Genomic DNA, 25397 nt, shown 5'->3' on the forward strand with positions numbered 1-25397 from the left:
AGGGAAGTGAGCTGCCTTCCTAGAGAGGCCAGGAAGCAAGGGGGGGCAGGTCCTCCAGAGCCAAGGCCCCTCCCTCCCCAGTCCTTTCCTGCTTCAGTGTCTCTCCTGCAAGGGCTGCCTCGCTCTCCCCTCCTGGGATCTGGTGAGTCTCCTCTCTCTCTCCCCAGAGGGTGCAGTGGGGAGACGGGGGGGGGGGGGGGTCCCAGGGCTGCAGCAGGGGAGGATGCCTGGGGGGCCTGATCAGGGAGGGGCCAGGTCTGCCACGCTCTCCTTCCTGGAGATCAGAGGATCCCAAACTCATCTGGCCCTCCGCCCCCCCCTTCAGAAAAGATCTCCCTTCTTTAAACAAAGGAGTCCCTGGGACTTTAACTCTGTGTGACATCGCTCAGCCTCATTGCACAACAGAGGAAACATCTGCAAATGGTTTTCCAAAGCTGGACGAGGAGGTGGACTAGCCCGCCCCCAAAGAACAACGGGGCGATAGGAAGGTAAAGTGGGGAAGAAAGGCCAGGAACAAAGAGAGGGATCCCATCCCATAGTCTGGCTGCTGCATTGCGGACCAGTTTCCCAGTCGTCTCCCAGGGCAGCTCCCCACGGAGGCCACTGCAGCAATCCCCTCGCACCCAGAGCAGGGCATCCCTCGACCACATCCTCTCTGTCCCAAAGGGATTGTTGCTGGCAAAGCAGCCGGAAATGGGCGCTGCTACTCACCGAACCTCCAGGGACCTTGGCATCAGTGGCTGTGTGTGTGTGTGAAGCTATCTAACAAAATAATAATAACAATAAATTACCTGCCTAAATTTCAAGGGAGATGTCTTTGGCCCTGCCCACTTGGCCCTCAGGGGGTTGATCAGATACATACCTGGCCCTCAGAGCAAACAAAAAGGGACCCCACCCCAGGAGTCTGTCTGGAGAGCGGCAGAGAGTCCAAGTGCAAGAAAAGGAGAGAGAAGCAGCACAGTGGGTGTAGGTGTGGGGGGCAACTCCTGAGGACCCCCACTAGAACCAAGCATCCATTTTTCACAAGATACAAATGACTCCCTTGTCATTTGGTTCAGATTTCATGCATTGACTGGAAGGCAGCAGAAACCAGGTTGATTAATCTCCCAGAAATCCCTTCAGTTGCCTCCACATTTTGCATTGCTAGAAGGCAAGAAACGTATTTCTTCTCCTCTTCCTGCTCTTTCTTTTCAAAAAGATAGCTCACGGTCTGGGATGCGGTGCAGTACAGCCCTGCTTCCCAGCAAGACTCATCCATGCTTGCTCAGGGAAACATTTCTTTTCCTGTCCTACAAATTTGTAACAGAACAATGTATTGGCTTTGTAGGATTTGCTACAGCTTCTCATTTAGAAGGGCAGAACTTGTCAGAAGACTAAAGGGTTCCTTCCGATCTCTCAAAGGCTTCCTGAGAGCACAAATGGATGAGCAAGATTCAGCTGGCCCTGAGGCAGGAAGAGGCCATGGCAGCCAAACTGGGAGCAGTGGGGGATTCTGGGAAAACCCAGTGCAGAAGATCCTGGGTGAGGAGGACACCCTCCGCTCAGAGGTGCAGAGCCAGCAGTCGAGGCAGTTCTGCTGCCAGGAGGCCAAAGGACCCCGAGAGGTTGGCAGCCGACTCTACCACTTTTGCCACCAGTGGCTGAAGCCAGAAAGGCACACGAAAGCTGAGATGCTGGACCTGGTGATCTTGGAGCAGTTCCTGGCTGTCCTTCCCCCGGAGATGGAGAGCTGGGTGAGGGAATGCGGAGCGGAGACCAGTTCCCAGGCGGTGGCCTTGGCCGAAGGTTTCCTCCTGAATCAGGCAGAGGAGAGAAAGCAGGTGAGAGAGACTTTCCTCTGGAAACTCCCAAGGGGCTCCAAACAGGACAGAGAACATCCCATAATGCTCTGCTGCTGGCCAGTCCGTTTTCTGGGAAAGCATCCATGGAATGTGATCTCACAGCCTTTAAGTCTTTGCCATTCTCTTTCTAATATTTCTCACCATTCTCTATTTTGAATCCTTGTTTATTTTCAGGGAAAGGATCTCTTTGCAGAAATGGACCTGGATTCCTGTGAGGCAGAGAGGCCTCCGTTTGACACCAGAGAGAGGCCACTGGGTAAGGAGGAAGGTGGTTTTTCTCTGTCTGGTCTCATTCTGTTGGTTTTCCAGCTCATCTGTGAGTTGTTTTCATCTTGTTTTGTGGGGAGACAGTTGGGAACAAGGGTCCAGAAGAGGGGAGATGTATTTCTGCACAACTAACATATTAAATGGGCACAAACGTCCAAATGCTCTCAGTAGGTAAGGCTTTCTCAAAAGACCATCTGTAGTAAGAGATGCCCTGTTTCACCTGTGAGAGAAGCAGGCACTCCTGGCGTCCTGTTTATGTTTTCTTTCTTGCAGGTGATAGAAGGATGCCAGCAAGACTTCCTGATCCGTCTTTTCATGGGGACAGAAGAGAAGCAGTGGCTGTGAAACCAGATCAGGTTAGGGGAAGCTGCCTTGTGGGGTCAGAGGCCGAGGGATGGAGCAATGTCATGGACTTGTTGGGCACAGAGGAGTGGTGGGAGGAAGCAGCCGGGGAACCAGGAAGGGAAGACTGCTCAGAGTCGAAGGAGTGGAGGTAGAAGAAGGATGGGTGGTCAGAGGGGGAAGAGGGAGAAGCCTGGGAAGAGGAGGTGTCAGAAGATGAAGGGGTTACAGGGCTTAGTGAGCTGGGAGACTCTGTGGCAGAATGCAGTGCAGAATCAGAGGCAGAAGAGGAAGGAAGCGAGTGGGAGGAGGGAGGTCGAGAGGCAGAGGTGAGTCAGGATAAGGAAGAGTCACAGGTGGCTCCCTCTCCTTTTGCCAGAAGCCACCCTCCCTGCTTGTCTCTCAGAGCCAGGAGACCCCCTGCAATGCAGGAATCTCTGCTAGATCATCCAAGACAGATGGCCATCCAAAACAGGCTTATTTTATTTCTAGATTGATCACTGATTGCTCAAATTGGTTTCTAAGCAGTGGACAAATGAGAACAAATAGTGGCCTGGATTCACCTAACCAGCCCCATTGGCTGCAAAATGGGGCCTGCCCCCCCATTCCTCCCCCTCTCCATGCCCCCATGAAACCCTGGAATTTGGCTCTAGGGCATTGGGAGGGAACTCCCCAGAACAGCTCAGGAGGAGAGGAGAAAGTGGACCCTTCCATCAGGCAAACTGGAATGCTTGCCTAGGCAGAATGACTTGGAAAACACAAGGTGGAGTACCACCTATTTGTACAAAGACGAATACCCATAATTAAAAGTTAGAATAGAATAAGCATCTATAAATAAAATGTGCAGCAAAGCAATCCTGTTGAAACAACTCCCCTGCGTGAGTGCCTGAGGGCCCTGCTCCTGCCACTCACCACCTGGCCCAGGGCGGGGCCTGAAGCCTCATAAGGACTGCTTGCTGCCCAGGAGGACTCCCCTGCATGAGTGCCTGAGGGCCCTGCTCCTGCCACTCACCACCTGGCCCAGGGCGGGGCCTGACAGGCCTCATAAGGACGGTTGCTGCTGCTGCTCCTGCTGGCCAGGAGGACTCGGAGCAATGTTCTTTTTAAAGTGTTTTAAAAATTTCCTTTTTTCCCTTTTGATTACTTTTTTTTTGTGGGGGGTGGCATGGATGGTTTTGGGTTTTTTTGGGTTCGGGAATTAGATTTTTTTTTATAAGGGTTTTATTTTGTTCTTAAGGGGAGGGGTTAGGGCTGCCAGGGAGTGGGTCCCAGCCCACAAAATAGCTGGGGCATGTCCCACGGGGGGATGCACTGGGACAACCGATCTCAGTGATCACGGGTAGGAGGAGGAGGTAAGCTAAGACCAGACCATGTCATTACAGAGGAGGCAGGTTTAGTCGTTGTTGGAGGACTATCCCTGCCTCCGGGTCTGCTACTGACTGGACGGATACTAGAATCAGCAAGCGATACCCACATGACCTGAAGGTGCTGCTGTGCAATGCCAGGTCAATGATTCATAAAACCACTGCCATCCATGACTTGATCTTGACCTGGCATGTGTAACAGAGACTTGGTTGGATGAAGCAGATGGGCCCTCTTCGATTGCATGGAGACCACTCAGCCCTGTGGTTTTCCATGGATCTGAGGGCAATGAAACAATCGCTGAGATGGCTAGAGCGCCGGTGGCGGATAACTCATTCTGAAGCTGACCGGACATGGGTTAGAGCTCAATGTCGAGCCTACTAAGTGGCGGTAGTGATGGCGAAGAAGACTTTCTGCATCTGCAGAAAACAGCAGCAGGAGGCTTTTTCAGGTGGTTCGTAATATAGCAGAACCACCTGCTACATCGGGGCCCAGTATGGGCCACATGATCTCCTGCAATGATTTTGCAAAGTTTTTTGCAGACAAAGTCACTCAGATTCAGGAAGAGGTAGACTCCACCGTGGAGCAGGGCCGGGGCGGGAGAGTGCTAATGTCCTGTCTAGTCAAGTTGCGTGGGATCAGTTCCAATCTGTTACCTCTGAGGATGTGGACAGGCTGCTTGGACGAGTGAGACCAACCACCTGTCTCCTTGATCCTTGCCCATCCTGGCTTATAAAAGCTAGCCGGGAAGGACTGGGCAATGGGCTTTGCGAGGTGGTGAATGCTTCTCTCTGTGAGGGAGCCTTCCCAGACCCTCTGAAAGAGGCGGTTATCAAACCGCTTATTAAAAAAACATCTTTAGATGCTGCCAATATGGCTAACTATTGCCCAGTCTCAAATCTTCCATTCTTGGGCAAGGTGATTGAGTGAGTGGTTTTTGAACAACCATAACATCCTTCTGGACCGTCTTGAGGGGCTGGGAGCTGGGGGCACTGTCATACAGTGGTTCCGCTCCTTCCTCCTGGGCCGTGTTCAGAAAGTGGTGGTGGGGGATGAGTGTTCAGACCCCTGGGCTCTCACTTGTGGGGTGCCTCAGGGTTCTGTCCTCTCCCCCATGCTTTTCAACATCTACATGCAGCCACTGGGAGAGATCATCAGGGGGTTTGGGCTGGGTGTTCATCAGTATGCGGATGATACCCAGCTCTACCTCTCTTTTAAATCAGAACCAGTGAAGGGGGTGAAGGTCCTGTGTGAGTGCCTGGAGGCAGTTGGAGGATGGATGGCGGCTAACAGATTGAGATTGAATCCTGACAAGAGATAAGTACTGTTTTTGGGGGACAGGAGGCGGGCAGGTGTGGGGGACTCCCTGGTCCTGAATGGGGTAACTGTGCCCCTGAAGGACCAGGTGCGCAGCCTGGGAGTCATTTTGGACTCACAGCTGTCCATGGAGGCACAGGTTAATTCTGTGTCCAGGGCAGCTGTCTACCATCTCCACCTGGTACGCAGGCTAAGACCCTACCTGCCCGCAGACTGTCTCGCCAGAGTGGTGCATGCTCTAGTTATCTCCCGCTTGGAGTACTGCAATGCGCTCTACGTGGGGCTATCTTTGAAGGTGACCCGGAAACTGCAATTAATCCAGAATGCGGCAGCTAGACTGGTGACTGTGAGTGGCCACCGGGACCACATAACACCGGTTCTGAGAGATCTGCATTGGCTCCCAGTACGTTTCCGAGCACAATTCAAAGTGTTGGTGCTGACCTTTAAAGCCCTAAACAGCCTCGGTCCAGTATATGTGAAGGAGCGTCATCACCTCCATCGTTCTGCCCAGACACTGAGGTCCAACGTCGTGGGCCTTCTGGCAGTTCCCTCACTGTGAGAAGCCAATTACAGGGAACCAGGCAGAGGGCCTTATCGGTAGTGGCACCCGCCCTGTGGAGAAAAATAACTACCAAACTTTTAGAAGACACCCAAAGGCAGCCCTGTTTAGGGGAGCTTTTAATGTTTAATAGATTATTGTATTTTAGTGTTTTGTTGGGAGCCGCCCACAAAGACAAATACCCATAATTAAAACGCAGAATAAAATAAGCACCCATAATTAAAATGTGCAGTAAAGCAATCCTATTGAAACAAAACCGCAATTAACAGGAAGGAAACAACAGAGCATTGTGTAGCAGATCATATTTCTGCTGTCTCAGAGGAGGACATTTCCCTTTTTCTTTTAGGGTCCTGTGTGCTTTGAAGATGTCGCTGTTCATTTCACGGACGAGGAGTGGGCGTTGCTGGATCCTTACCAGAGAGCTCTGCATAAGGACGTCATGGAGGAGAATCATGGGATCCTGGCCTCTCTTGGTAAGGCTCCCTGTGGGATCGTCATATCTGCCTGGAAATTCAAAAAATACCTCAATGTGACCAACCTCATCTATTTTCACAGAGCTCAACAGTGCCCCCTCTAACACCTGGGAACCGAACACCCCCACAATAAAGAGTAAATTACAGTTTTTTCTTTGATCAGTTGCCTCTGATTAACAAGTTTCTTTCATCAGCTGCATAGATTTCCGATTGGATTAAAGTTTGGGCTATTCCCAGGCCATTCCAGGAGTGGAATGGGATCATCTTGAAAGCACCGTTTGCACACAGCAGCAACAGGTCATGCAGCTGAATCATGTTGAAATAAATAAATAAATATGCTTCAGTATCTGGGGAAAGATCACCTGCGGAACGCTTCAGTTTGGAATGGAAAGATAATTTAATGAAGAATGTAATGCAATTGCTTTTAAGAAGGAGTATTTATTGGAACAGCAGTCATAAAGAAAAAACGTGAAACCTTTGGTAACCATTGGTAACCTTTAGCTTTCATTACGGCCTTACAACACCTTTCCATGAAGTGAACCAAGTTTTTAGTTCTGCACCTGTAAGAATGTGAAACCAAGACCGAATTATTGCCTCTGTTAATTGGGCTTTATTGCTGGATTGCTTCTAACAAAGAATTTTCTTTAGTTGGCTCCATAGATTTCTGATTGAGTTAATGTTTGGGCTATTCCCAGGCCCTTACGGCAGTGGAATGGGATCATCTTGAAAGCACCGTTTGCACACAGCAGCAACAGGTCATGCAGCTGAATCATGTTGAAATAAATAAATAAATATGCTTCAGTATCTGGGGAAAGATCACCTGCGGAACGCTTCAGTTTGGGCTCAAGCATTTCATTTATGTATTTGGGGGGCGTTTAAAGTTAAAGGGACCCCTGAGTGCTAAGTCCAGTGGCGAACGACTCTTGGGTTGTGGCGCTCATCTCGCTTTATTGGCCAAGGGAGCCTGCGTACAGCTTCCGGGTCATGTGGTCAGCATGACTAATCCTCTTCTGGCGAACCAGAGCAGCACACAACCTGTTAGCAATCAACCAACCAACTTGTTGGAAATCACGTAACACACTGACAAAAGTCAACCTAAGCATGTTGTGCTTCCTTTTTCTGCTTACTTGGCTATAATGTTTGATAGAACACAGATAATTGAACAAACTTTCTTGGATTGCATTCTTGTTTAAATTATCTTCCCACTGATAAATAACTTTATAATATTACTCCAAAAGAAGTGGGGTTATGAGCCATCAAACCTCTGAAATACACTTTTTCCCCAAAAGGCTTCCACAGTTTTGGCCACTGTTGTTGTTGTTTAATCACTTAGTCGTGTCAGACACTTCGTGATCCCAGGGACCAGAGCACGCCAGGCACTTCTGTCTTCCACTGTCTCCCGCAGTTTGCTCAAACTCATGCTGGTAGCTTCGAGAACACTGTCCCACCATCTCGTCCTCTGTTGTCCCCTTCTCCTTGTGCCCTCCATCTTTCCCAGTATCAGTGTCTTCTCCAGGGAGTCTTCTCTTCTCATGAGGTGGCCAAAGTATTGGAGCCTCAGCTTCAGGGTCTGTCCTTCCAGTGAGCACTCAGGGCTGATTTCCTTCAGAATGGATCAGTTTGATCTTCTTGCAGTCCATGGGACTCTCAAGAGTCTCCAGCACCAGAATTCAAAAGCATCCTTCGGCGATCAGCCTTCTTTATGGTCCAGCTCTCACTTCCGTACATCACTACTGGGAAAACCAGAGCTTTAACTATACGGACCTTTGTTGGCAAGGTGATGTCTCTGCTTTTAAAGATACTATCTAAGTTGGTCATTGCTTTTCTCTCAAGAAGAGAAGAAGAAGAGTTTGGATTTGATATCCCGACTTTCACTCCCCTTCAGGAGTCTCAAAGCGGCTAACATTCTCCTTTCCCTTCCTCCCCCACAACAAACACACTGTGAGGTGAGTGGGGCTGAGAGACTTCAAAGAAGTGTGACTGGCCCAAGGTCACCCAGCAGCTGCATGTGGAGGAGCGGAGACTCGAATCCCGTTCCCCAGATTACAAGACTACCGCTCTTAACCACTACACCACACTGGCTCAAAAAGCAGGCGTCTTTAAATTTCGTGACTGCTGTCACCATCTGCAGTGATCATGGAGCCCAAGGAAATAAAATCTCTCATTGCCTCCATTTCTTCCCCTTCTATTTGCCAGGAGGTGATGGGTCCAGTGGCCATGATCTTCCTTTTTTTGATGTTGAGCTTCAGACCATATTTTGCACTCTCCTTTTTCACCCTCATTAAAAGGTTCTTTAATTCCTCCTCACTTTCTGCCCTCAAGGTTGTGTCATCTACATATCTGATATTTCTTCCGGCAATCTTAATTTTGGCTTGGGATTCATCCAGCCCAGCCTTTCGCATAATGAATTCTGCATATAAGTTAAATAAGCAGGGAGACAGTATACAGCCTTGTCGTACTCCTTTCCCAATTTTCAACCAATCAGTTGTTCCATATCCAGTTCTAACTGTAGCTTCTTGTCCGACATAGAGATTTCTCAGGAGACAGATGAGGTGATCAGGCACTCCCATTTCTTTAAGAACTTGCCATAGTTTGCTGTGGTCGACACAGTCAAAGGCTTTTGCATAGTCAATGAAGCAGAAGTAGTAGCGTGTGAAATGAGTGCAATTGTGCGGTAGTTGGAGCATTCTTTGGCACTGCCCTTCTTTGGGATTGGGATGTAGACTGATCTGCTCCAATCTTCTGGCCACTGCTGAGTTTTCCAAATCTTGCTGGCATATTGAGTGTAGCACCTTAACAGCATCATCTTTTAAAATTTTAAATAGTTCAGCTGGAATATCATCACTTCCGCTGGCCTTGTTATTAGCAGTGCTTTCTAAGGCCCATTTGACTTCACTCTCCAGGATGTCTGGCTCAAGGTCAGCAACCACACTACCTGGGGTGTATGAGACATCCATATCTTTCTGGTATAGTTCCTCTGTTTATTCTTGCCACCTCTTCTTGATGTCTTCTACTTCTGTTAGGTACTTACCACTTTTGTCCTTTATTATGGTAATCTGTGTACAAAGTGTTCCTTTCATATCTCCAATTTTCTTGAACAGATCTCTGCTTTTCCCCAGTCTATTGTTTTCCTCTATTTCTTTGCATAGCTTCTCTGAGTTATTCAAGTCCCTTCGCCACGGCAAGGCAGTGATCCATGAAGGGGATTTTGATCACTACTGTGTATCAAAGAAAGCAACATTCAACAATTCATCAGAATCCAATAATAAATGTGTTGGTTAATGACAAACAACACAGGTAATGAACACATACCCAATTTGACGCGCAGTGTAAATTAATAATGCTGAGTTTCTAAGTGAAAGAATAAGCTTTACTGAGTTAAATTAAACTTCTTCATAAAAACATGGTTCCAAACAGTTTGACTGAGATTACATACTGACTCTGCTCACAACTGAGGCGGACTGACTCTGACTGAAATCTTACAGAGAACACAGAGAGAAAATGGCTGCTAAGTCACATGTCAGTTTGACTCAACAGTTAGCAGTTAGACCTGAATGACTTTAGTAGACCCAAATTATTGTGCAGCCCCAGCACCTCCCAGCCTGTTTCCTGCTTCTGCTCTCATGTGTCTTTGTCATATGACACAACTCCCTTCAGTTCTTCTCCATTTATTCCGGAGGCTCTAATCCATTTTTGTCTCCATTGCAGATTCTGATGAATCGGAAATCGAGAACAAAGGTGACCGTGAAAAAATCCCCAGAGAGGAGAAGCCACGTAAAAATTTGGAGTGTGGAGAAAATTGCAGTGAGAGCTCCCATTACACTTACCATCAACAAAATCTTATTGGAAATAAACTCTATCAGTGCATGGAATGTGGAAAAAGCTTCAGTCACAGCCAGAATCTTGCTTCCCATCAAAGAATTCATACAGGGGAGAAACCCTATCAGTGTGTGGAATGTGGAAAGAGCTTCACTGATAGCTCCTCTCTCACTTATCATCAAAGGATTCATACAGGGGAGAAACCTTATCAGTGTGAGGAATGTGGAAAGAGCTTCTGTCACAGCCACAGTCTCACTTCCCATCAAAGAATTCATACAAGGGAGAAACCTTATCAGTGTGTGGAATGTGGAAAGAGCTTCACTGATAGCTCCTCCCTCACCTCCCATCAAAGGATTCATACAGGGGAGAAACCCTATCAGTGTGTGGTATGTGGAAAGAGCTTCAGTCAGAGCTCCCATCTCACTTCCCATCAAAGAATTCATACAGGGGAGAAACCCTATCAGTGTGCGGAATGTGGAAAGAGCTTCACTGATAGCTCCTCTCTCACCTCCCATCAAAGGATTCATACAGGGGAGAAACCTTATCAGTGCATGAAATGTGGAAAGAGCTTCAGTCACAGCCACAATCTCACTTCCCATCAAAGAATTCATACAGGGGAGAAACCCTATCAGTGTGTGGAATGTGGAAAGAGCTTCAATCAGAGCTCTGCTCTCACTTCCCATAAAAGAATTCATACAGGGGAGAAACCTTATCAGTGTGTGGAATGTGGAAAGAGCTTCAGTCACAGCCACCATCTCACTTCCCATCAAAGAATTCATACAGTGGCAAAACCCTATCAGTGTGTGGAATGTGGAAAGAGCTTCACTGATAGCTCCTTTCTCACTTCCCATCAAAGAATTCATACAGTGGCCAAACCCTATCAGTGTGTGGAATGTGGAAAGAGCTTCACTGATAGCTCCTTTCTCACTTCCCATCAAAGAATTCATATAGGGGCAAAACCCTATCTGTGTGTGGAATGTGGAAAGAGCTTCAGAAACAGCCGCAGTCTCACTTCCCATCAAAGAATTCATACAGGGGAGAAACCCTATCAGTGTGTAGAATGTGGAAAGACCTTCATTCAGAGCTCCTCTCTCACTTCCCATCAAAGAATTCATACAGGGGAGAAACCCTATCAGTGTGTGGAATGTGGAAAGAGCTTCACTGATAGCTCTTCTCTCACTTCCCATCAAAGAATTCATACAGGGGCAAAACCCTATCAATGTGTGGAATGTGGAAAGAGCTTCCGTCAGAGCTCCCATCTAACTTCCCATCAAAGAATTCATACAGGGGAGAAACCCTATCAGTGTGTGGAATGTGGAAAGAGCTTCAGTCAGACCTTCTCTCTCACTTCCCATCAAAAAATTCATACAGGGTTGAAACCCTATCAGTGTGTGGAATGTGGAAAGAGCTTCACTCATACCTCCTCTCTCACTACCCATCAAAGGATTCATACAGGGGAGAAACCTTATAAGTGTGTAGAATGTGGAAAGAGCTTCAGTCAGAGCTCCCATCTCACTACCCATCAAAGAATTCACACGGGAGAAACCTTATCAGTGTGTGGAATGTTGAAAGAGCTTCAGTAACAGCCGGAATCTCACTTCCCATCAAAGAATCCATACAAAGGTGGGAAAAACCATTACAGTGGTGCCCCGCAAGACGAAATTAATTCGTTCCGCAAGTTTTGTCGTCTAGCGAATTTTTCGTCTTGCGAATCACGAAATCCCATAGGAATCCATTGAAAATCAATTAATGCGTTCCTATGGTCAAAAAAAGTCCAAACAAAGCCAAATTTGGTACAACAACAGTTTATTAACTGCTTTTTAAAGTCACACATACTGTAAAGAGCAGTTCAAAAATTGAAGGGAAAATAAATTAACTTTATAAACATGACAGAAAAACATTTAAAAATCAACCAAGTGCACAGTACATACATTTTCTAAGACTCTGGGGGACCACTCGAAGAAGGCTCCTCTTCCACTCTTTGCTTCTTGGTCAAGAACCTGTCCATAGTCTGCTGCTTCATCCGCCTTTTCAGCAGTTCCCTGAAAGGCGACATGACCCTCGTATCAAAAAAGTTCCCAACGTCATGTGCCACGTGCTTCTCAGGGTGGTGTTGCTCTGCAAAAGTCTGCACCTCCTACCACTTCAGGCAAATGTCCCTCAGTTTTTCGGAGGACAGCCGTTCCTCAGTTGCTTCCTCCTCTTCCAGTGAGGCCTGCTCCTGCGCAGCCTCTGCCTGCAGTTCGACCAGCTCCACGGTGGTCAGCTCGTCGTCGTGCTCCTCCACCAGCTCGCAGACGTCCTCCTCCATGACCTCCAGGCCCATGGTCCTCCCCAAGGCAACAATGTCCTGCACCACTGTTGACTCTGGTGCATCAGAGTCACTTGGTGCCACACAGTCCGGCCACAGGCTGCGCCAAGCGCAATTCAAATTTCTCTGGCTGATCCCGTTCCAGGCCGTGGTGATCATCTTCAAGCAGGTGACGATGTCGAAGTGGTCCTTCCAGAATTCCCGCAGGGTGATGGTGGTGCAGTCAGTCACCTCGAAGCATCGCCTGACAAGCTCCTTGGTGTAGAGTTTTTTGAAATTGGCGATGACCTGCTGATCCATCGGCTGCAGCAGTGGTGTGGTGTTAGGCGGCAGGAACATGATGTTGATGAAGCTGAACTCCTCCAACAAGTCCACCTCAAGGCCTTTAGGATGGGCAGGAGCATTGTCCATCAGAAGCAAAGCCTTCAGCGGCAGGTTGTTGTCCAGCAGGTACTGCTTGACAGCAGGGCCAAAAGCAAGATTGACCCAGTCCACAAACAGCACACGTGTGACCCAAGCCTTGCTGTTGGATCGCCACATGACACTCAGCCGCTCCTTGTCGATCTTGTGTCTCTTGAAGGCCCGTGGGTTCTCCGAGTGGTACACCAGCAGGGGCTTGATCTTCAGGTCGCCGCTTGCGTTGGCACAGAAGAGCAGGGTCAGACGGTCCTTCATGGGCTTGTGGCCAGGCAACTTGGACTCCTCCTGAGTGATGAAAGTCCTTTTGGGCATCCTCTTCCAAAACAGCCCGGTCTCGTCGCAGTTGAAGACCTGCTGTGGAATGTAGCCCTCCGTCTTCACAACCTCCAGGAACTCCGCTGCAAAGTCTTCAGCCGCAGGAACATCAGAACTGGCAGCCTCTCCATGCCTGACCACGCTGTGGATGCCAGATCTTGTCTTGAACCGTTCAAACCAACCTCTGCTAGCCTTGAAGACTTCTGGCTCGGCTGAGGTTCCTGGCTGTTCCCGGATGAGGTCAGCGTGCAAGGCCTTGGCCTTCTCACAAATGACGGCCTCAGACACTGTGTCCCCTGCACGCTGCTTCTCTTCTATCCAGATGAGCAGCAACTTCTCGACCTCCTCCAGAACAGCTGGGCGGTTCTTCACGATCCTGGTGACTCCCTTGGCTGCATCAGTCACCAGGATCTTCTCCCTCATCTTCAGGATGGTCCCGATGGTTGATGGATTCCTCCCGTACTCCCTGGCGATGTCCGTCACACGCATTCCGCCGTCGTGCTTCCGGATGATCTCCTTCTTCATTTCCAGCGTCACCTTCTCCTTCTTCCTCTCGCCGGCCACCGCAGCAGCAGTCTTCTTGGGTCCCATGGCAGCACAGCTCTTACCTTCGTAAACTCAGAAAAAGAAAAAGAAATCAGTGATGTGCTTCAAATCCAAAAAATACAAAAGCACCCAGCCACCCACCACACAGAAATTAAAACCCAGAACCAAGGCCTTGAATCCCAAACACCCCAACCCAAAATCCAAAACCCCCCAAAAAAGTTTTAAAAGTTTAACTTACCAAATGGATGCAAGAGAAGTTCTGGAAAAGCTTCAACAATCAATCACCGAAGTCTTCAGAAACCTCAAATGGCTGCAAAATAAGTTTTGGAAAAGCTTCAAAAATCACCAATGTCTTCAAAAACCTCAACTGCTCCCACAGACACCCACCCACCCACAACACAGAAATTGCAAACCCCTCCCCAACTGCTCCCCCAGCCCCTCCCCAACTGCTGCAAACCCCTCCCCAACTGCTCCCCCTGCCCCTCCCCAACTGCTGCAAACCCCTCCCCAACTGTTCCCCCACCCAGACAAAAAAAAATTTCAAAAAATAACAACATGGTCCAATGGTCCCAGATTCCTGCAGAAACCTCCCCAACTGTTCCCTCAGCCAGCCAGCACTCAGAAATTCAAACTCAGAAGAAAAAAAAATTAAAAAAAACAACCTTGCCCAATGGTCACAGAAAATCATAAAAATTCCCAAAAAAGCCCCACAAGCTCCCAGATTCCTGCAGAAACCTCCCCAACTGTTCCCCCAGCCAGCCAGCACTCAGAAATTCAACCTCAGAAAAATTTTCCAAAAAAAACAACCTGGCCCAATGGTCACAGAAAAACATAAAAACTCCCAAAAAAGCCCCACAAGCTCCCAGATTATCGCAAACCCCCCCACAACACCAAGTCCTTGAATCCCAAACACCCCAACCCAAAATCCAAACCCCCCAAAAAAAATTTTAAAAGTTTAACTTACCAAATGGATGCAAGAGAAGTTCTGGAAAAGTTTTGGAAAAGATTAAAAAGTGAGCAAAGTCTGAGAAAAGGCTACCAAACCACGTGCTAACAGTTGCTCCTCGAAGTCAAGTCGCAACTGCAGCTGTTCAAGCTAAGCACCCTTGGTTTTAATGGTTTTTAGACAAAGGAAACAAAGTCGCGAGACGTTTTCGTCTTGCGAAGCAAGCCCATAGGGAAATTCGTCTTGCGGGGCAAATTGAAAACGGAAAAACCTTTCGTCTAGCGAGGCATTCGTCGTGCGAGGTACCACTGTATACAGCTTTAGAATCCAAGCTTTGGCTAATTGACGTGTATGAAGATCAAAGTATTATGGGCCTTAATTTATGATGAGTTAAAAAAAGTGTTTGGAATAACCTTTCTAAAAAGACCAGAGGGATTTCTGTTAAGTATTGTTGGCAGGGACATCCCGAATGCCTTTAGAGAGGTATTCCTATATGCAACGGCCACAGCTCGGACTTAGGTGGGAAAGGGGTGGAAGGAAGAAGAAGTCTTGACAATAACTGACTGGCATAACAAGCTACAAGAATTTGCTGAAATGGTGCAGTTGACAAATAGCCTGAGAGGCACTTCAAAACAAAAAAATATATTTAAAAATGGGATAGATATATGTTCAAAAATACAGTAAAGTTTCGCTATCTATGCTAGCATTCAATTGACGTTGGAAAGAGACTGAGTTGAGAAATAAGACCAAGGGTACATATTGATATAGGAATGTATTAGAAAAAAATGTAAACAAATATACAATAATAAGAATACATTCATTTGTGAAAAAGGAATATACAACGGGATAGACAGGAAGTCCAAAGTGTTGGTACATATATGATTTTGGAATAATTTTTTGTCCTTGTTTTTTTTTCTCCTTCTAGCATGGAAACTTTGTATACATGTTGAAAATTATAGTAAAATAAGCCTTGTGATGTAACATGATCATGTTTACCAATGTAACATAAGAACATTAATAAATAATTTTTAAAAAGTCATCTAATGCCCTTTTAACATGTGATGTTTTGTGTTTTTATGTTGTGTTTTTATGTTGTAGCCATCCTGAGGCCTTTGGGTATAGGGAATAGGTGTCAGCATCGCCCTTGAGCCAGTGCACCAACTGGACTCATGCACCTCAACCCCGACTGGGCTAGGCGAGCTGGGTAGCACCGCCAGAGACCTCCTTTCTCACAGGAACAGGTCACAGTGCTGTGGACTCACAGCTTAGAGCTGAGAGCACCGGATTCACTGTCTCAATAATACAGTCGTTGCGCAGCAGAGTTTTGCAGAGTCTTGCAGAGTATAAACCACTCGGAGAGCAGCTCTGTAAAGTATCTTCCTTTATTCTATAACTACAGCTATAATACAAACTATATACAGAGCTGAATATTCTGAGCATACATCAATGCTACTCTGAGAGTCTGCAGCTGCTCTTTGCAGCAATCTTATCTCTAGACACGATCTCTAACACTCTCTCTCTCTCCGATACACTGACTGACTGACACTCACTCACACATACACTGATATGTTGCTGGGCAGAATAAGTAGATAGGCAGGACACGCCTCCTTCTCTCTGGAGAGTCAGCAGAGACCATCAGGAGATGATCAGGAGATTCTTGGGTATGGGAGGGGTGAAATCTCCTCATCCTCCCCCATTTCATCCGACCATTTCAAGAATCTTCTACATAACTGCAACTTGCACATACACTCCAAAAGTTGTTCTCTGCTTACAACCTTGGTTAACATATCTGCAGGTATCTTTTTCCCCCCCGGCATATAACACACTGTGACAATGCAAATGAATAAGCAGCTTCTAGAAAAATCTTCACACACATTTCTTCCTCTCAAATGCAAATTGACATCTCTAATTAGGCAGATTTGAACAAACCACTTTTCAGAACTCAAATACATGCTTTCCTTCAAATATCAGGTAAGGAAATAAATAAAGCGTTTTGTGCTACTACTCTCAACACACTTCATGTCTGGTTTAAAAACCCCACCAGAGTTGCTCGTGACCGCAGTCTTGGCGAACTCTTCAGAAAACCTTTTCGGTGGTAAACCTTTGGTTGTTCTTTCGGATCTGCGCAAAACTCTCTGATCCTCTTGTTCTGGTGCTTCTTCCTCTTTGGGAGAATGGGGAGCTAAAGTATATGAAGCTGCTAAGTCTGAATCAGCGTCAGACTCACCTGAGGCTTTTGTGCTCTGATAATCTGTGCCATCATCTGGAACTACATTGGCATCAGGATTATCACTACCAACAACACTTGCCTCCCTCTTAACTTTCTTTGCCCCTTTTGCACCATCATCACAAATGGGATGATACTGAAAAACGCCAACTTTGTCCCATTGTGGATTGTCATCAATACTCCTGGTCAGCCTTATGGTTTTCGTGTCTGTGATCAGAACACGATAAGACCCTTTCTCATATCCTAGGAAAATACCATGTTCTCCACGCTTGCTCAGTTTGTCACCCTGCGAGGTGTGCACCCAAACCTCCGAACCAAAAATTTTAAAATGTTTTACACATGGCTTTCTTCCGTGAAGCATCTCATACGGGGTGCAATTTACACTAGACTGGTACCTCCTGTTATACACGTGACAGAAAAACGAAAGAGCTTCGGCCCAAAAGGGATTGGGCAACCCCGAATCATGTAATAGTGTTCTGATTCCTTGCTGCAGGGTCTGGTTTACTCTCTCACATAAACCATTCTGCCAGGGTGATCTGGGCATGGCGGTCCTATGCTCAATGCCCTGTTCAGAAAGAAAACTCTCAAACTCTTCTGAACAAAACTCTCCACCCCTGTCTGTGAAAATACAACGTACATTCTCATTATGTACATTTCTGAGCCATTTACAAAACTGGCGAAACTTAGTAAAGGCTTCAGACTTTTTCTGCAACATATAGACCCAAACATACCTCGAATAGGAGTCTATCAAAACCATGAAAAACCTTGAATTGCCTCTAGAGAGCGCTAGAGGCCCCACTAAGTCTGCATGAATGACTTCGTATGGTTTCTTGGCCTCTCTCCCAGACTCTGTACCTTTGGGAGCTTGCCTTGCCTTACTCTCAGCACAAGAAACACATTTCATGTGGTAGGGACATTCTTTCAACTTCATACCCTGAACCATATAAGGCATTTTTGCCACAGCCTGGAAATTCAAATGACCATAAACACGGTGGTAATGATGAATACATTGGTCATGTAACTTCTCATTCTTTTCAACAGATAAATTGCAACACTCTTTCTCAGTTGCTTCTGCAGTACCTGTACCTGTAACAAAAGGCAATTGGTATAAACCATTTACACATTTTGCATATAGAATGAGCTTGCCATCTCTAAGAATTTCACAGCGAGATTTAGCAAACACCACCTTAAACCCCTGACGATCAAGCTGGGAAACACTCAACAAATTGTCCTGAATATCAGGTGCATACAGGACATTCTTAATTGTTGCATTCAGGCTCTTTAAGAACACAGTTCCCTTTGCCACACTCGTGAGAACTGTCCCATCTGCTTGATGAATTTCTTTCTCTTGCTTCTCAAGCTGAACAAAGAGATCCTTATCTTTGGCCACGTGGTTTGAACAGCCAGAGTCGATCACGAAGAAACTCCGCCCACGTTGATTGGAACAGCGAGAGATCAAGGCCTTTGAAGTAGCAGGTGCTTGGGGATTTCTTCCTCCTCCCCCTCTGCCTCTGAAGTTTCCCTTCTTTTTCGAAGATTTCTTGCACTGGAAACTCAAATGGCCTTGTGCTCCACACGAAAAGCACCGCTTCAACTTCAAAGCTTTAACAGCAGCAGTTTCACTTTCACTTCCCCCTGCTGAAGACTCAGGCACATTTTCAAGCACATTTTTAACAGCACCATTGTCCCGGCTTTCTCTAACAGCCTGTCTGCGATCCCACTCATTCAAGAGCACGCTAGACACATAATCTTCTGTTAGCCGGTCTGAAGGCATTGTGGAAATCTGGGCAGCTACTCCATCATAAGACTCATCTAGGCTATTTATCATTAGCATTGCAAACACAGCCTCTGAAATAGCCAGGTCTCACTGAACAAGGTCCTGTCTGAGACGCTTTAACTGAGATAGATGGCTAGGCAAATCACCACCTTTCTCCAACTGAAGTCTGCACAGCTTCTTGAAGAAAATCACACTGGAACCAGCATTCTGCCTCAGATGCATATCTCTCAACTTATGCCAAACAGCTTGTGCAGTCTCTTGACCCTCTAAGTTTACCAGCAAGTGGTCTGAAACACTCAAAACAATTGTCCCTCGGGCTTTCATGTCTGCAGCATGCCACTCAGCCCAATCATCATCATCCTTCTCGGGAGGGTCATCTTCTATCGTGTGAAATAGCTTTTCCCTCTGTAAAAGCGCTTTCATCTTTACTTGCCAAACGGCGTAGGTTTCAGGCGTGAGGAGAGGAAAGGACAGAGCCATCTGGCCAGGATGTGCACAGGCCATGTCTGCTATTACTTAGAGCAAGACACTTCCCTCGTGCAACACAGATAGAGCCTTGACTCCTTCAGCCACTCTCTCTCCCACTCAAAGCGCAATTAACAGGCAAACAGGGATGCTATCTTCTTTCTTTGGCAGTCAGCAACATACCTCCATAAATCAAGCAGCAGCAACAGCAACAGCGGCAGCTTGAACACTCTGCTCCAAAACAGCTCTGCTTCTAGGCACCGCAACTCAGTCCAGCATGCAGCCTCCGTTCCGCCGTCCAGCGATCAGCAACAGAAACCTCTGGCGACTGGGACGACTGGTATGACTGGAACAACGTCAGGTCAGACGACTGGAACAACGACTGGGCCCATAACCGATGTCAGCATCGCCCTTGAGCCAGTGCACCAACTGGACTCATGCACCTCAACCCCGACTGGGCTAGGCGAGCTGGGTAGCACCGCCAGAGACCTCCTTTCTCACAGGAACAGGTCACAGTGCTGTGGACTCACAGCTTAGAGCTGAGAGCACCGGATTCACTGTCTCAATAATACAGTCGTTGCGCAGCAGAGTTTTGCAGAGTCTTGCAGAGTATAAACCACTCGGAGAGCAGCTCTGTAAAGTATCTTCCTTTATTCTATAACTACAGCTATAATACAAACTATATACAGAGCTGAATATTCTGAGCATACATCAATGCTACTCTGAGAGTCTGCAGCTGCTCTTTGCAGCAATCTTATCTCTAGACACGATCTCTAACACTCTCTCTCTCTCCGATACACTGACTGACTGACTCTCACTCACACATACACTGATATGTTGCTGGGCAGAATAAGTAGATAGGCAGGACACGCCTCCTTCTCTCTGGAGAGTCAGCAGAGACCATCAGGAGATGATCAGGAGATTCTTGGGTATGGGAGGGGTGAAATCTCCTCAATAGGCGCCAACTCTTAAAGGCCTAGGGGTCTTTGACCCATCCCCCAATAAAATATTTGAGGATGCCACCCCCCAGTTTTTGGTGTGTGTTTTTCCGCAAACACAACCTTTTATCCTTCTCTTAAAAAATAAAAAAATAAACTCACAAAGGTCATGAGGAAAACAAAATACAAGAAAATACAAACGTGGACAGGTCCCATCTTTGTGGGCAAAATGGATAAGTTGCTTTGAAGGAGGCTTTCCCAAACTTGGGACCCCAGCAGCTCCTGGACTACAGTTCCCATCGTCTCTCCCCATTGGTTCTGCTAGCAAGGGATGATGGGAGTTGTAGTCCAAAACCAGCTGGAGACCCAAGTTTGCTGTAAAGGGAAAGTAGGCTGGCCCTGTGACACCCTCTGCTGGCCAAAAGCACTGCCCCAGAATCTGAACCGCCCCCAGTACTGCTAATTGGAATTAATAGAGCGCAAGACTGAAGTTTGATCGGCACTTCAACCTCTAGGGAGCTTCTAGGTGCTTTCTGTGCCACCTAGAGTACCCACACATAGGAGAACAAATGAAAGACAAACACAAGGGGCAGGAAAAAACCTGGAAAGGGCCATACCAAATGGACCTCCGGTGTGAAGAGGTCGCTTTCCCCACTGCTGAACAATGCCACAGGTAGAGGAGATGGAATGCTAGAAGTGTCTCCGGGGCAAGGGGAGCTGCTGGGAAATTGAAGTACGGGCTCAAAATATTACTTTTTTAAAAAGTTGCTGCCATTATAGGCATTGCCATTCAAATGGTGTGCATGCATCCTGTGATTGATTGTGCAAGGCGGGCCTTAAATGGCCCCCCACCAATATTTTATTCAAGTTGGCACCACTGGGTTGGGTGGTTTCCAAATTAGATAAAGACATGAATCTCCTTCCTTTGCACATGTTTTAGCTTGTCAATATCCTCATTTATTCTTTTTTAAATTTATTTGCGTTCATCTTAAGATTTTACAATATAAATATACAGGATGAAAGCATGGCTTTCTCAAAAACAAGTGAAGCCAGAGAAACCTCTCTCTCTTTTTTTTTTGGATGGAGTTACAAACTTTGTTGATCAGGGAACTGCTTTGGAAGTAGTGCATCTTGATTTCAGTAAGGCTTTTGACAAAGTCCTCTGATATTTATGCGAGGAAGGTGGTAAAATGTGGGCTGAATGAGGTAACTGTTAGGTGGATTTGACTGACCGAACCCAAAGAGGACTCCTTCATGGTTCCTCCTCATACTGGGGAAAAGTGACCAGAGGGGTGCTGCAGGGTTCTGTCCTGGGCCCGTTGTTGTTCAACGTCTTGATAAATGACATGGATGAAGGAATTGAGGGGATGCTCATCACATTTGCAGACGACAGCAAACGGATCATAATGGTGTCCTCTCTCTTCTTTAGCAACAGACAGGGAGACAAAGAACAGTGCAAAAGCACAGCAGAGCAGAAGAGATAAGACTGACTTCTTTTCTGACACTTTCCAAGCCTAGGAAAGTAAACAGGTTCATGTTCAAAATGAACTTTCTTAAACACCCTTTTTGTTAAGTAGAATCATAGAGTTGGAAGAGACTACAAGGGCCATCGAGTCCAACCCCCTGCCAAGCAGGAAACACCATCAGGGCACTCCTGACATATGGTTGTCAAGCCTCTGCTTAAAGTATCCCAAACCAAGAGCTGTCAAAAGAAAAATGGATATTATTTATGTATGCTACAACAGCGGCCAGAATCTTGATTGCACTATATTGGGAGAGGAACATCAAAGGAACAATGGCAAGAAAAACTGATGAACTATGCAGAGTTGGCTAAGCTAACACATAAACTATGAAAGAAGGACAAAAAGGACTTCAAAAGAGTCTGGGAACCATTTACAGTCTGTTTGCAGAAACAACAAAATGGACTGGATTCACTGGCAGGGTTTGAATAAACGTTCACAACTTTATTTCAGTAACAGATACTTTAGAGAAATGATTTGGGAAATTGCTTTTATATAAGAAAAGCAGGATGCAACAAATAAAGCTAAATAACTCAGCAGAGGGGAAGTTGAGGGAAGTTCAGAGGAAGGGAGGGAAAACAATGGCAAATAACATGATGATTGAGATCTGTATTTTTATTTGTTATAAAATTCAATAAATATTCAATAAAAAAAAGTAAAGAGAGACATGTGACATACTAGCCACATATCCAGCAACGGGAGGAGTGAATTGCTAACACAACACACATGATTGCAGGTGTTACGGAAATGACATGGGGTGGCACATCTTTAAAGTTGTCACAATGTGAATTCTGGGCATCACCGAAGGAGAAGGGACGTGTCTGCAAGCATTGGAGAGTGAATTTTAAGTTATGGTGGGGTGGGGTGATGGGCTGAAATTCAGCCAAGCTTTGCTCTTTGGTAGAAAAAGATGGAAGGATTGGTTTTCAGAGTTTGGAATAGAGTGTTAAGAAGTGGGAGGTGAAGGAAGTGATGTTTTGAAGCAGAGCTGGCAATATCAAGCATTTGAGTGATTATCTGGGTATTTTCATCACTTTGTTTGTTATTCAAATCAGACTTCAAATAGGCTAAAGTCAAGCCAAAGTTTAAAGCACATACAAATTCATAATTAGGTGGAATGTGCCTTGACCAAACTTTTATTCCCGGCTTTTGGTGGGAAAGTTGAGTTGTCTGAATGTTGAAGTTCTGATCTATTTAAAGTTTCAGATCTATAAGCCTGCTTGCTAAGCAAAAAGAAACAGGAAAGCATACGTATCAGAAATGTCTTAGGACATCAAACTGGGAAAGTGGATTTTAAACTAACTGAAAAGGTTTTATGCCCTTGGGAATTTGGTCTCTTAAATCTTAAATCTACCCCTCCGCCTTCCTTGAGTCCCTGGTAAGACAAGCCAATCATGGCTTTATTAAAATGGTAATTTAGTCAGGTGATGCCACACTTCAAATGGTATAATAGATTGCTGAATCATGAACCCTGTACATGTACAGTGGCTGCGTTAGTTTTAAAAAAGAAGAAAAGAACAGAAAAAGTAGGTTTAAACCAAGAGGTGACAAAGCTATGCTCTGCACATGAAACTTGATTCAAATTAAGGGAACTGCAGTGAGAAGTACCCCTTTTGTGTGTTTGTGTAAAATGGTTGGTTGCCCCAAATCTTTGCCCCAGGGGGTCCCAAAGGGGAAATAATGGTGAAGTACATCAACAATGGAAGAAAGGTTGCCAAGGTCCAAATCTAACATGCAAGATTCTTTCCACAGGTAAATTTCAGAGTTCTCCCACTCTGAATTGTCTCTGAGTAGTTTGTTTTTTTAATGGATTTTTATGAATTTTATCAGGTTTTGTTTTGTGTGTATATACCTATGCATTATAGCAGGGGCGTCCAACTTCCAAGAGACGCTACTAACTCCCAGTAATAAAAAACCTGCCAGTCACCTACCCATCGTCTTTGCCCAGAGTTGTTGAGCTTTTCTCAGGGAGCAGTGATCAGAGTTGTGGATCCACCAGTATATCGCGACTGACCTGTTGCACATACCTCCATTCTAGGAGCAGCATCCCTGACGCAGAATTTCACAGGAAGTCCCTAAGATGATTCCCCTTTCAAACAGGATACCTGAACATAAGCCAGCAGGGTCCTCCTCTCCGGCGGCCCCAGAACGGCCTCTGCTGTCCGATGTTTGGACACCTGAAGGGCGTGGAGTCTTCTTAGGGCAGCTGCCTGGCAGCTCTGCATCACCTGGAGTAAGAAATCTTGTTCTGGCTCCAGCAAAAGTCAGGCTGTCAGTTCCTCTCAACTGAGAGTCCTGGCAGGGGGGACCAGGTCAGGGATCCTCTCCCTCATACCTGTCAACTTTTCCCTTTTCTTGCAAGGAATCCTATTCAGAATAAGGGAATTTCCCTTCAAAAAAGGGAAACGTTGACAGCTATGCTCTCCCTACTCTTGTTTCCTCCAATACTCACCATTGCTGGATGATGAAAGCCGGTGGCACATCTTCAAGAAGAGAAAAACAAGTAAGAAATGAAATAAGAAGCGAAATAAGAAACTGAGAAAATAAGAATCCACTGATTGCCTCGCCTTGTCCTCCATCAACTGCCACCAACTGCTCTCTCCTCTACTCGCCTCACTACTAACCCAAAATGGCCGCCTGCAAGTCTGTGGTCCTTGTCACCATGGCAACCCCCCTCACCTGGACCTGGGCCCACCTGGCTCCACCTATTGGGAGATAATCTATAATGAAATGGAAAAAAAACCTTTGTTAAAAGAACAGAAGCATTTTTATTAGGTATTTTAGGGCAGGATTTACCAAAAGATAAGGAAAATCTATTCCTGTATGTGACAACAGCGGCCAGAATTTTACTAGCTCAAAGATGGAAAAGCGATGAAATACCAGCGAAAGAACCCTGGCAAGAAAAGTTGATGGAATACGCTGTAGAGTGTGGTGGTTAAAGAGGAAACCTCCTTGTGCTTCGTGCCTGAGGGAGGGACTCCTAAGGGAAGTCAGTCAGGATGTCACATCACAGTCCTTTGTTCTGTGAGTCTGATTTCGATTTCAGATCGGAGTGTGTCGGAGTTATGCTTTGAGATGGAGAAGATGTCTGAATCTTCCGATGGTGTAATTTACTGCTTGTAAATGAAGCTATTAGATTTGAAGAAGCCGTGCCTGGACTATTTTTCACTCCCTATTCTACTTCACGACAGCAAATCTCTGCTGTTCCTGCCTTAGGTGAGGTTTTCCCAGAAGATTGCACTGAGAGCAAAGCAGTGTTTTGTACGCAGGGGAAACGCACTGGACAGGCAGAAGTTCAAGAGGTTATGGGAGCCAACGTTTTGGTTGCTAAGTGGTGAGAAGGGAGTGCAAGGAGACGCTGTGCCAGCTGGATCTCCTGATGTCTTCGGAGCCTGGTTTGGCAGGAGAGTGAGTAGTCCTCTGTAGTCCTGGCAGGAGATCCAGCTGGCACAGCGTCTCCTTGCACTCCCTTCTCATCACTTAGCAACCAAAAGTTGTGAAAGCGGACTCACAGAACAAAGGACTGTGGCATCCTGACTGACTTCCCATAGGAGTCCCTCCCTCAGGCACGAAGCACGAGGAGGTTAACTCTTTCACCACCACACTCTACACCCCCTCTTGCTTCGCGTCTGAGGGGAAACACATACCCACTGTTATCCCAAACCCAGACCTTCGCAGAACTCTCCATGCCTCTGGAAGGTTAGTGGTTTCGTGAAACCATCGGCGAGGTTCCTAGCTGAGGGACAGTACTTCAGCGTAACTAACCCCTCCTGAACACTCTGACACTGGCAAGAAATGTTGATGGAATAGGCTGAAATGGCGAAGCTAACTCAGAGACTTAAAAATAAGGACAATAATGACTTTTTAAAAGATTGGGAACCTTTTAAGATGTATATACAGAAACAATGCATAGAAATGAACTCACTGGCAGGATTTGAGTAATGGAAAAATA

General features: G+C 46.4%; 2 protein-coding genes across 2 annotated transcripts in view; both read left to right on the forward strand.

Moving 5' to 3' along the window:
• Positions 1 to 25397, forward strand: part of LOC144327638 (uncharacterized) — a 138179-nt gene that overhangs the window by 100419 nt on the left and 12363 nt on the right. The window contains exon 6 of the mRNA XM_077928046.1: positions 9870 to 11533. Within this exon, the coding sequence (XP_077784172.1) occupies positions 9870 to 11533 (1664 nt within the window). The remainder of the gene's footprint in view (positions 1 to 9869; positions 11534 to 25397) is intronic.
• Positions 1333 to 2385, forward strand: LOC144327420 (zinc finger and SCAN domain-containing protein 31-like). Its single transcript, XM_077926759.1, has 4 exons — positions 1333 to 1820; positions 2016 to 2097; positions 2151 to 2157; positions 2382 to 2385. The coding sequence occupies exons 1-4, from the start codon at positions 1419 to 1421 to the stop codon at positions 2383 to 2385; spliced, it is 495 nt and encodes a 164-aa protein (XP_077782885.1). The 5' UTR covers positions 1333 to 1418.

Source organism: Podarcis muralis, chromosome 4 (assembly GCF_964188315.1).
Source record: "Podarcis muralis chromosome 4, rPodMur119.hap1.1, whole genome shotgun sequence".
Taxonomy (NCBI): domain Eukaryota; kingdom Metazoa; phylum Chordata; class Lepidosauria; order Squamata; family Lacertidae; genus Podarcis; species Podarcis muralis.